The sequence below is a fragment of the Leptopilina boulardi genome, unplaced genomic scaffold (assembly GCF_019393585.1).
Source record: "Leptopilina boulardi isolate dan_hultmark-lab unplaced genomic scaffold, ZJU_Lbou_2.1 LbouV2_70, whole genome shotgun sequence".
NCBI lineage: Eukaryota > Metazoa > Arthropoda > Insecta > Hymenoptera > Figitidae > Leptopilina > Leptopilina boulardi.
Window position 1 is genome coordinate 482357 of NW_026138017.1, and position 12872 is coordinate 495228.

At 22.2% G+C, this 12872-nt stretch overlaps 2 protein-coding genes across 7 annotated transcripts in view; both read left to right on the plus strand.

Annotated features, from left to right (window-relative positions):
• LOC127290557 (caveolin-1-like) overlaps positions 1–12872 on the plus strand; it is a 253523-nt gene that overhangs the window by 157416 nt on the left and 83235 nt on the right. For 3 of the 6 annotated variants that reach the window (XR_007844381.1, XR_007844382.1, XM_051319234.1), the window contains exons 1-2: positions 7070–7427; positions 8370–8549. Coding sequence is in view for 4 of the 6 variants with exons in the window: in XM_051319234.1 (XP_051175191.1) it covers positions 7278–7427; positions 8370–8549 (330 nt within the window). In the remaining 2 variants the exon portion in view is untranslated. Of the gene's footprint in view, positions 1–5751; positions 6027–7069; positions 7428–8369; positions 8550–8986; positions 9536–12872 lie in introns of those variants that run through there. The other 3 variants (XM_051319233.1, XM_051319232.1, XM_051319231.1) reach the window with 3 other exon arrangements.
• Positions 10046–12334, plus strand: LOC127290547 (uncharacterized). Its single transcript, XM_051319211.1, has 2 exons — positions 10046–11013; positions 11176–12334. Exons 1-2 carry the CDS (start codon positions 10330–10332, stop codon positions 11686–11688), a joined length of 1197 nt encoding a protein of 398 aa, XP_051175168.1. The 5' UTR covers positions 10046–10329; the 3' UTR covers positions 11689–12334.

Here is a 12872-nt window from a genome sequence, read left to right on the forward strand (position 1 = left end):
CTGTGTTACCAGTTTCTATGGTAACAGTTACTATGGTACCAGTTACTTTGGTACCAGTTACTTTGGTAATTTTTAGTTACTATGGTACCAGTAACTTTGTTACCAGTTTCTATGGTAACAGTTACTATGGTACCAGTTACTTTGGTACCAGTTACTTTGGTAATTTTTAGTTACTATGGTACCAGTAACTTTGTTACCAGTTACTTTGGTACCAGTTACTTTGGTACCAGTTACTTTGGTAATTTTTAGTTACTATGGTACCAGTAACTTTGTTACCAGTTACTTTGGTACCAGTTACTTTGGTACCAGTTACTTTGGTACCAGTTACTTTGGTACCAGTTACTTTGGTAATTTTTAGTTACTATGGTACCAGTAACTGTGTTACCAGTTTCTATGGTAACAGTTACTATGGTACCAGTTACTTTGGTACCAGTTACTTTGGTAATTTTTAGTTACTATGGTACCAGTAACTTTGTTACCAGTTTCTATGGTAACAGTTACTATGGTACCAGTTACTTTGGTACCAGTTACTTTGGTAATTTTTAGTTACTATGGTACCAGTAACTTTGTTACCAGTTACTTTGGTACCAGTTACTTTGGTACCAGTTACTTTGGTAATTTTTAGTTACTATGGTACCAGTAACTTTGTTACCAGTTACTTTGGTACCAGTTACTTTGGTACCAGTTACTTTGGTACCAGTTACTTTGGTACCATTTAGTTACTATGGTACAAGTAATTTTGGTACCAGTTACTTCAGAACCATTTAGTTACTATGGTACCAGTTAGTTACTATGGCAGCAGTTACTATGGCAACCATATCCATAGCAACCGTTACCATGGTAGTAAACGTTACCTTAGCAGGCCACGAAACCCTGCATATAATGGAGTTACAAAAATATTTTAATTCGCAATGAAAAATTATATAAACGAAGTATAATAAAACGTAGTATTAATAGCTTTTGAAATGTTGTTAATATTTTTTAGCTTAGAATTTGTTGCAAAACATGAGGTGGAAAAAGAAATGTTGAAAACGAGACTCATTAATATGAGAATTAGAATTAGGTTTACGAGTCTATACTAATAAACTGGGTATAATTTAAAATTCATTTGTTCGAAATTAATAGAGAGATTGTCAATATATATATATATAAAGAAAAAAAATGACTCGAGCGCAATTTAAGTAGGCTGAGAATTAAAATGTTAAATATCAGAGAGAACCGGTCACGTGCACGCGTACAACGTGCCGAGTGCTCTCTTGGGTTCATGGCCTACCTCTATACCTTGCCACTTCAACTAGAAGTTGTGACATAATAGACCATTTACGAATGCCAGTTTGCACTAATAGATCGCGCGCGCACATAATATATATATATATATATATAGGTATATTGATTATAAATTGAAAACTATTGGGTGGAGATTGCAATTTATAGTTTTATCAATTTTTTTTCGAATTGAAGCTACAATAAATAAATTAAAAAAAGAAATAAAAAAAATAAATTTTGAAGGCAATTTTTGGTAATATATCGTATACCATTTATATTAATCTCTGGACCAATTATTGAAAAGGGGTTCTTTCAACTGATGCTTGTTGGTGACGCAAGATCCTTTATATGAAAGGGAGTAAAAAAAAAAAGGAGGAGAACCCTAGTCACATGTTTTTGAAGACTACTGATTAATTCGATATTCACGTGCATGAACATACATTCGTTAAGTTAGTCTATAGTTTATATAGTCTGAAAAAAACATTCTTTTTTTTTGAATAATATAAAATTTTAATTTTGTTTAATTATTTTATTTAATAAAAATTTTCTTTTTCTCTCAAAAAAAATTTACTACAGACACAGTACTGGGACCAGCAATGCGCCAGTAATGGTACTATACTGGTACTAGTAGTCAATTTTTGATAGGGAATATATAAAATCTGTAATTAATTTTTTTTTTATCTATTTATTAACAAAAATACTATAAAATAATTTTATGATTTGCATCCAATAGATATATATAATAGTCACTTTTGTTACAATATATAAATTGTTGCATCATATAAAACCTATTGTGTGAAACACTCGTTGAAATTATGCAATTTAACTCCGTACCCTTTAACGAGAGTTCAATAATATTGTTGCACTCAAATGGCAGTATTTCCTTTACATCATTGGCGTATAAAGTAAAATTTATAATATTTTATATATATATATATATAGACGCAAAAATGATAAAGTCATTATTGCACTGATTAATTACCTTGAGGAATCACATTATATTTTAATTTTGTAATTTAAAACGCAAGCACGTCACTATATATTCTTTATCAAATACCTTGTAACAAGTGATGTCGACGTCAAAACATATAAATGAGATAATTAAATAGAAGAATTAATGCCAATTTTTCTAAATTTATTTCAATTATTCAGTTTTCAAATATTTTCATTTTTTTACCATATATATATAATATTTAAATATAAACTTTAGATAAAAAGAAAATTAAATTAAATATTAACTATAAAACAATTGAAATTTAATTGAAAAAAAATCCTTAGCAACCATTGCCTAAGGAAAAAAAAGTTATAAAAATACAATAAATAATATTAAATAACGATTAAATATTTTTTTTTTCGAAGCTATAAAAATACAATAAATAATATATAGATATATATATATATATATGGAATGATGAAAGAGTGAGTGCAAGTCTTGAAAATGAAAAACGAGTTTAGAAACTGTAAAGTCCCTTCATACCAATCTCTTGGGTAACCAATTCTGGGTTATTATATTCTGCATGCCTGCACAGTGGTCACATTGTTAGGTGATGCCAATGTTATTGTTGTTAAATGTTGCTCACACGTGTGTCGCTGATCGAAAGGTCCAACAATATATGATGCAATATATGACTGCACCTAAACCTTCATTCACTTTGTATTACACAAACTCTATAGCTCTTTTATATATATATATATATCTCTGGTGTATATACACTATATTATGCACAATTACATGACATAACTCGAAACATTGCACTCACGTGCAAATAAGAAACGTGCGATCTTGTAAAACTATTTTAAATTATTATATATTATAATGAAAAAAAATTTATTTGATTTGGATAATTGACTGTTATCAAATAAATATTTATATCAAATAATTACTATTTAGAATGATATTTGTTTTAAATATAAAAATTATTGTTTTAAACACAATTTATTTAATTCAATTATTTGATTTCGAAAATTATTTGTATTTATTAATTCAAAAATTAATTTTTATTTCAATAATTCGTTCTTATTTTAAGAGTAAATATTTTATTCTAACTTTATGAATAAAATACATGGAAAATATTTTTAAATAGTTGCTAAGAAGATATTTTTATATATTAATTTTTTTTTTTTTTTAAATTTAGAATTACGTTTTTTTGAAAAAAAATTATCTATATTGAAGCTACATATGTACTACATTAAATAGGTCAAATAAATTATGGACTGGCAATTAAAAAAAAAATAAACTTAATCACCTCATATATAAATAAAAAAAAAAAATTAAGCTATTTTAAAATGATCTAAATTGTCGAAAATATATAAATTTCTTTTTTTAATGTAAGATATCGCGAAATTGGTACTCTTTCTTTTTAAATTGTATCAAAAATTATTATACGTGAAACTAGGCCAATCTTCTAAAATACAGATAAGATTTATTACATGTTATTTAAAAAAAATATTGGTCTTTTGTAATTCGAACATAAATGTTTTACGGTTTTTAATAAAGATTATATAATTATCTTTATATACACAAATTTTGCGAAATTCTCTAATTCCCTCGTAAATTGTTGATAAATTTTTTTTTTTTTTTTAATCATTATATTGAAATATTGTTTTACGCAAACACAATTGCAATATATATATATTTTTTTTAATTTATACGTATAAAAATATTTTCTACATAAATTTTTTATTACAATAATTTAGTCTTCATTAGTAATTCAATTAACATTATTATTAAAATTTAATTAAAATATCTTATTTTATTATTTTATAATAATAAAATAATTATTGTTTTTATAAAAATACGCTTTTTGTATATTATTTAATTAGAAATAGGAAATTACTTTAAAATTAATTAAGCTACTAATTAAAAATTTCGAATTTAACTTCACAATAAAGATTTTGTATTTATTGAAAATTATGTTAATGAAGCATTTGTAAAACAATGCTTACTGTAAAGTATTCTCTTTTATTTTTAAAGTGAATACCGTCTCCATCTAACGAGAATTTTTGGAACACGAGCAAGTCATTTTTTGATCAACAGGTACAACAACTTTTTTTTTTATCAAATATATTCAGACTCGATATTTAAATAATTAATTAAATTATTAATCAGTTATAATTGTTTAATAATTAATTGTAAATTATAATTACAATTTTAATTCGATTTAGAAAAATTAAGTTAAATGTCGTATTAATTAATTAATTAAAAGAATTCTAATTTTTCTAAACATAATTAAAAATTATAAATGAAAAAAGTTGTAAAAATTAGATAAAAATTAATTTAAATATTTTAAGGAAGAATAAATTAATAATTAAATATTTATAAAGCTGTATATAAAAAATTGTGGAAAAAAAATTTATATGAACATTGATAAAAAATCTAAGATTTCAAAAATGAGGTTGCTCTTAATCTATAATTAATGTTAAAACTTGGTTATATTACGAAATAATGAAGGGGGAAACGAGTAACACATAATTTTAATTTATTCCAGGAACATAAAATCTTTAAAATGAGTGTTTAGCAAAATTTATTCTGGGTCACCATATAACTGAATTAATATACTCGAAAAAAAAAATTTTATTGACTAATTCTTTAACAAGAATTCTTTTATTGAAAAAAAAATTATTTTTATTATTGAAATTCTCTTCCATTTTTAATTATTTCATTGACAATATCATTTTTATTAAAATTTATTTGAAAATAAATAATTTAAATCAACTATATAAATTTATTACCATACAGTTTATTTATTTATTTATTTAAGTACACGGGTTTTAAAAGAACCCTTGAAATATAAAAATATAAAAGATATAATGAAAAAATTAACGCACCAAAGCACTCTCTTACAACAAATTGTCATTCTTTTGTGCGGTGAATAGGAAAAATTTTAAATTTGTTTTGAAAGAAATCAAAGAGATACAGTTAATCAAACTTTTGGTTGAATCAATAAAAATTTTATATAGTTCAATTAAATTCTTATTCTTTGTTCGAAAAATTTATTAAAATAAAGCCGATCGTTTATTTCGAAAAAATATTTGTTTGAAGATATTTACTTGATTCAAACAAATTATTTTATTAAAATAAATTTTTATTTGAACCTAATAAATATATATATATATATTTGAATCAAACAAATTTTGTTTGAAATAAAAAAAAATTTAATACAAAAAACATAAATTTGGCTCAAAAAAAACGTTTGTCTAAATTAAATGAATAAAAAATATTATAAGTAAATAAAATTATAAAATTTTCTTGAAATTAGTAATTATTGGTTGAAAAAACAAATAATATTGATCGCATATTCTGTGGATTTTAATTATCATTAAGAAATGCATATTTCAAAAGCTTGAACAAATGACCAATCAATTTTTATTTACTAAGTACTCAAAATATATAGGTGTAGATATATTAGAAGGGTTGTATTATAAGATTGACCACAAAGGCGCAGACGCCATGACCGATGACCACATTGTGTAGTCCTTTCCCTATAGAACTAACTTACAACCCCCCAACTTCACATAGAACTCGAAAATTTAACATCCCCATATTTTCCTTCTAGTGACCGGCAAAGCCGTCGTATTATATCCAGGTGTATATTTGTAAAAAAAAAAATAATAATTTTTAACATTTGCAAAAATTCTTTTTTGTAATCTATCATAAAAAAATTAAATTTTTAAAATTCAACCGTTTTTTTTTTTAAATAAAAGTAAATTTGATAAGTAAATAAAAATTAAGTCACGAAACTCTGTTCATGCTCAGTTGGGTGAGTAAACTTTAAAAAAATATATTTTACAATTTTTGTATTTATTTTATTATTTATATATTTTATTTTTTTATATGTATTAATAAAAAAAATTTTATTTATTATATTTATTTATTACATATGTATTTATTTTTTGTTTTCTTATTAAATAACTTTATAATTTAATTATAAAAATTAATTAATAATTAAATATTATTATTAATTTTCAATAATTGTATTATTTATTAACGTAAAATAAGAACAAATTATTTTTTTTTTTTTAATAAGAAAAAAAAATATAAATAATTTTTTAAATTATTAAAAATTTTATTTAACGAAGAAATTTAAGCTTAAAATAATAATCAAAAGAAAAGAATTTTAAAACAAATTTTTTGTTTGGAAAAGTATTTTTACAATCTCTTAATTTTAGTCACGAGAAGAAATTGATTAAATTTTCACTAGTATAAAAAGCAACAGGAGTCATGTAATAGAAAGAATGTTTGATCACATCAACTTGTACTAGCATGAGTGCTAAAGTCAATGTTATATTTTACTAAAGTACAAATAAATTAAACAATTATTATTTCAATTATTAAAACGAATTTAAAAATTTTAATCAATTCAATATATTGATTAAATTTTTGATTAGTGGCTGACTTATTTAATGTACTGGAGTTTACTAATTATTAAAATTTAATTAATCCACTAATTAGATGGATTAAATAACTTATTATTAATTATAATTAGTTAGTTAATTAGTTATAATTACTTAATTAATTAATTACTCAATTAATTACTTGTTTAATTAAGACATTAATACAGAAAATTAATTAAAATTGAAATAAAAAATATTAATCAATAATTACTAATTGAAAATAATGAAAATAATAACATAATTTTAATTTCTTCGTAAATTTCTTTTGGAAATATTTAACCATGTAACAGTATAGTTGACTTTGAGCTAAATTTATCAGCTATTAAAATATTAATGAAAAAAAAAAGAAATCAATAAGTTAACTATATAAAATCTAAAGTTTCCATTTAATCGTTAGTAAACTATTAAAGTCTTCGGTACACGAATCTTTTTTTTTCTCTCTAAAAAGTACAATAATGTGCTTAAAAAAAAGAAATTTAAAAAAATTTTCAAAACAAAAATTATTAAATTAATAACAAATATTATTATATGAGTAAATAATTAATTTTTTTCGACAATTCTGAATTTTTCCTTTTAATTTTTCATGAATATAAGAAAGAAAGAAAAATAAAATTTAAATGTTAAGAAAATTACAAAGCCTTTTTCGATGTGATACAATATGTGTGAATTTTCAAAATGTAGCCATGGAGAAGGCAGAATCATCGATAGATGGAAGTGTTGCCGATCTTGAGGATCGAGATCCAAATAATTTAAATCAACATATTCAGGTATATTTGAAATATGCATAGTTGATTTGAGGAAATTATTTATTTATTGTAATTATCATAATAATTCTAATATTACTATAATAATTATAATAATAATTAAAACGATTTAAATAATTATAATAAATTTTCCGTTATCTTTATTAAAATCCAACTTGAAATTCTAAAAAAAAAAATAACTCTTTCCTTCGAATTTATTTTAAAAATCAATTCTAGCAATTTTTGTTTGTTTGAAAAAAAAAAATCTTACTCAAAGTACCTGTTTGTTTGTTTGAAAAAAAAGAGACAATATGTGAATAGTTCTCTTAAATTATTTTACCAGGAAGCAATCATATTTTGTACTTTTTATTTTTTTCTTCATGGCAATTTTTTTTTCTCATTGAAAATAATTGTTATTGATTTCACTTTACTTTTATTTTCTGAAAATGTCACAGAACATAGATTACAAATAGATATTATAATCCCTTATGAAAATTCCTTATAAGAAAATAATGTTAAAGCTTAAATGTTTTCAGTATAATGTTTTTTCTATAATATTTTCGCAATTATATAGGTAATTTTTTTATAAGAAATTCATTATAAAATTTTTTTTCTCAAATAATTATAAAAATATAATTATTAGAGACTCTGTAATGAAATCATTACAATTTTATAATTATGAAAATGTAATTATAGAAAATAAAATTTTTTACATGCAAAAATTAAAATATTATAAAATTAAAATTATAATAATTTAATTTAATTTTTTTTAATTTTTTATAATTTTATAATGAATTTCTTATAAAAAATTACCTATAATCGCGAAAATATTATAGAAAAAACATTATACTGAAAACATTTCGGCTTTAACATTATTTTCTTATAAGGAATTTTCATAAGGGATTGACCACTGTATACAGAAGGGATGATGATTTATTATTATCAATTAGAAAAATTTACTTTAAGGTAACGTGGGACGATATAATCGGAGAGCCTGAAGGAATTCGAAGTCCAGAATGTGCTTGGAGATTAAGTGGTCATTGTTTTCGATTATCACGAGGCTTTTGGTATATTCTTTTGTCTGTACTAATTGCTCCTTTGGTTGCCCTTTGCCTTGGTATCACCTTTGCGTGTCTAACATTCACGGTAAGACACACATTGTTCATATATATATATATATATAAATTAAACAATTTTCTCTCAAAATCAATATAATATTATATGTTAGACCTTCAATTTTTCTTTTATTGATACATTTTCAATTCAATAAAAATTCTGATGATGGAAAATTACTGTTCATAAAAAAAAATAGGTCAAAATAACTAATAATTAAATTAAATTTTTTATTTATAATAATTAATTAATTTTGAATTAATAATTAATTAGTAACTAATTAATTATTAGTAATTTATTTATTTTTTATTTATTAATTAATTAGTAACTAATTAATTATTAGTAATTTATTTATTTTTTATTTATTAATTAATTAGTAACTAATTAATTATTAGGAAAATAAATAATTTGTCATTAAAGGTATTAAAGAAAAAAATTTTTTAAATTTAAATAATTTTTACATTTTACAGCAAGTTTGGTGCTGCGTTCCTTGTGTTAGAATTTTTCGAATAATCTTTACACCGATAAGAGTCTTCATTACAATAATAATTCAAGCAATATTGCGTCCAATTTTTGAGGCGATTGGATATTTATTTTCTAATATAAGAATATTCAATCAAAAACTTCCTGATGGACCTGATCGCAAAGATGATATGCTTTTAATTTGAAATTATTTATTTATTTATTTATTTCATGTGCCTTTTCTCTCTGAAATCGAATTAGTTTGAATTTCGAATTTTCTATTATTATTATTTTTGTTATTATAATAATTTCCAAAAAAAAAAATTATCTTTTATAAAAACAAAAATTGTCAATAAAAACTAATTCGAATTTTAGAGGATCTATTATAAAAACACCAAAATAACTTCCATAGATTTTTTTTTTTTATATAAATTAAGAATAAAATTCGAATTGTATATATTATCATTATTATTGTGAATTATTATTATTTTTTTCGATAATATATGATTCATTATATAAGTATTATAATGACAATTGAAATATAAAGTTATTATAAATTATCGCATTGAAAACGTATTAAAGAAGAAACGATTAAGAAATTTGCATATTTTATACAAAATTGCAATGCATTGCAAATTCTTTTTTATTCTTTGAATTCTTATATAGAGAGCATTGAAATTTTTTATTACAGTTTACGAAAAAAAAATTGATTGGAAAAAAATGAAATACATAATTAATTATTATAAATAATTATAAAAATAAATAATTATTATTAATCGTTTTATTATTATTTTTTTATTAAATAAATTTTTTTTTTAATTCACTAATTTAACTATTTTTAATCGAATTTTTATTTTCTTATTCGCAATAAAAAGAAAATTAAATTATATAAAAATTAATTGTACAATATTCCTTTAATTCTGATATTGTCCTGTGAAATATTATTTACAAAATATTTTTATTTATAAAATATAATAATACTCATTCTGAGATTCCTTCTGATTTATAGTATTCATGGAAAACATTTTATAACATATATACCTATATAATAATTATTGAATAAAATTGAAAAGAAATGAATTTCACCTGAAATTCAAGAGTGCAATTTTATATTTAAATTCTTATAATTAATTTTTTTTTTAAATACAATCAGCAATTGTTGTACACATTGATTGCGAAAGAAGAAGAAAAAAAAAGAAATTCTCCCCCTCAATAATAAACACCAGGTTCTTTTTAAATACAATTTTATTGCACGTCAAGACATCAGTTAACTTTGTGATCTCGTGAACGATTTTTAATTAAGTTTTTTTTTTTTTTTTTAAAGAAAAAGGAATTTAATTTTTAAGAAAACATGAAGATTTTAATTTTGACTCTTTTGGGACTTGCTCTCACGGAATCAGCTGCAGTGCCAAAAAATGTAATTGAAAAAAATGATAAATTTGAAAATAAAATTAATAATGGTGAAATAATTGACAAGACAAAACGAGAAATTAAAAAACAAGAATTATTAACAAAAATTGATAGTGATAATTTAAAATTTGATGGAAATAATTTGGAATCAGTTGAACGTGAGAAGAAAGAATGTCAATTTATAAAAGGAGCAACAACACCACCAACGAGAATTTGTGTTCAATTTAATGGACCAGCAGCGACAATGTATATTTGTGATGGCAATGACAATTCTCCTAATTCTTTAAATTCTCCATCATCATATTATATTGATCCTTCATCATCTTCTTCTTCTCCTTCATATTCATATAATCCATTATCTCTTTACGGTACATTACCACAATCTCCAAATCCTATACAATATCTTACATCTCCTTATTCTAATCTCTATTCTCAAAAACAACAAATATCTTACTATCCATCGATTCAGGAAACACCAGGAAATTATATTATTCGTCCTTCATATCGTTTCCCTGGAAATTATTTACCTGTAGATGAAACCTCTAAAAATGGATGGTGTCCATGTCCAGATAATTCAATTTCCAATCTTATTGGTTCATATTATAGAACAGGCAATTCAGAAACGGTGAGTGATACTTAGAATTTAAAAATTTTATTTTTCCCAATAAACAAAAATTTATCGTTAGCTATATTGTGAACTAAATTTTTAATCTTGAATTTTGTTTAATCAGAATAAAATTTTGGGATTTTTTTTTTTTTTTAAAGAAAAAGGAAATTTTGCTTACAGGAACCATTAGCGACACGAACAGAATCATTAAACATTGAAACATCATCGCCTGTAGAAACAGAAAATACAGCATTATCCGGTATATCATCATCTGCAAGAACAGTTGTTTTGCCTTCACAAAATTACAGATTATTGTCAACAAAACCAACTATTATTGGTCTTTCACCATCGAATATTGGCACAACAACGGATTTTTCAAGAAATTCACCAACAATTACAATTAAACCAATTGAAATTGCAACGGGAACACCGCAAATTACTAGTAGACAATACATTCAACCACAACAACAACAACAACAACAACAACAGCAGCAAAATCAATATCGTCTTTTAAATAATTTTCGTACGGCAACAATTCAAGCTCCAGCAACACGAGTTTACAGAGAACTCGATGAAATAAACAATGACAATGAATCATTAATACAAAATTCATCACAATTATTGACGATCAAAAATCAACAAAAAAGATCATCATCGAATCAACAAAAAACTATGGAAAATAAAAAAAAATAATTCTGATGCAATGATGGAAAAATTATCTCACAAAAACAATGTAATTATTTCTTAAACATATAATTTTTAATTGCAAAAAAAAAAATATTCTTTATTCAATAATTATTTAGGTATATATTTATTTTTGTGCTCATTTGTTTCAATGTGTATAATTAAAAAAAATATTTTGATAATGAAATTTGTATAAAAAATGTCAATATTATGAAACAAGTATACAAAGTCTTTAATTTGTATAAAGAAAATACATGTTTTCAATTATTTTAATAACTTGATTTTTAATTGAAATTATAAATTACATTATTTTTTGTTAATGCAAATGAAAAATTTTAATATTTTTAAATTTTAGTTGAGGTATAAAAAAAATTTTTGCTAAACAAAACTAAAATTTTGAATGTTTCTAATTATTTTATATTTAAAAAATAAATAATTTTTTGAAAAAAAAAAAGAAAAATTCAATTTTTCAATCAATTTTTAAAAAATCATCATTTTTCTTTTTGAATCGTCAATTGAATTCAAAATTCATTGCAAATTCGTCATTCTCGCGCCATCTATAAAGTTTATTTCCAAACCGCTTTGCTCAATTTGTCCGCAAATGATAATTTATCGACTTTAGTCATGGTTCCTAAATAAATATTTTAATGAATAATATTTATTATTATAAAATAATATATTATTAAATAATATTTTAATAAATAATATTTATCATTATAAAATAATATGTTATTAAATAATATTTTAATAAATAATATTTATCATTATAAAATAATATATTATTAAATAATAATTGTTTTTATTTATGTTAATTAATTAATTAATTTTTAAAAATATTTAACAAAATTTTTCATTTTACTTTTAAAAAATGATTTATTTATTCAATATACGAAAGTAAAAATATCCCACTTGTACATATCGTACAAATAAAATAAATATTGAAAAATTTTTTGTGACGTAATTTGATTAAATTCAAATTTTCCGCCAATTTTCTAATCACGTGGTCGCACAAAAACAGACGCGCACGCATATCATTTTATCACCCAGAATAATTTTAGCGGTAAAAAAATTTATTATATTTTCCATCATTATATTATTATATTATTAAATTTAAAAATAGGAGAATTTTTTTTTTTTGCGAAATTCTTATATTTTTTTTTTATATCTTTAAAATAAATATTTCAATATTTAAA

Coding starts and splice junctions, on each gene's coding strand:
- LOC127290547 (XM_051319211.1), top strand. CDS start 10,330: ATGAAGATTTTAATTTTGACTCTTTTGGGACTTGCTCTCACGGAATCA. Junction 11,014..11,175: donor GAACAGGCAATTCAGAAACG/GTGAGTGATACT, acceptor TTTTGCTTACAG/GAACCATTAGCGACACGAAC.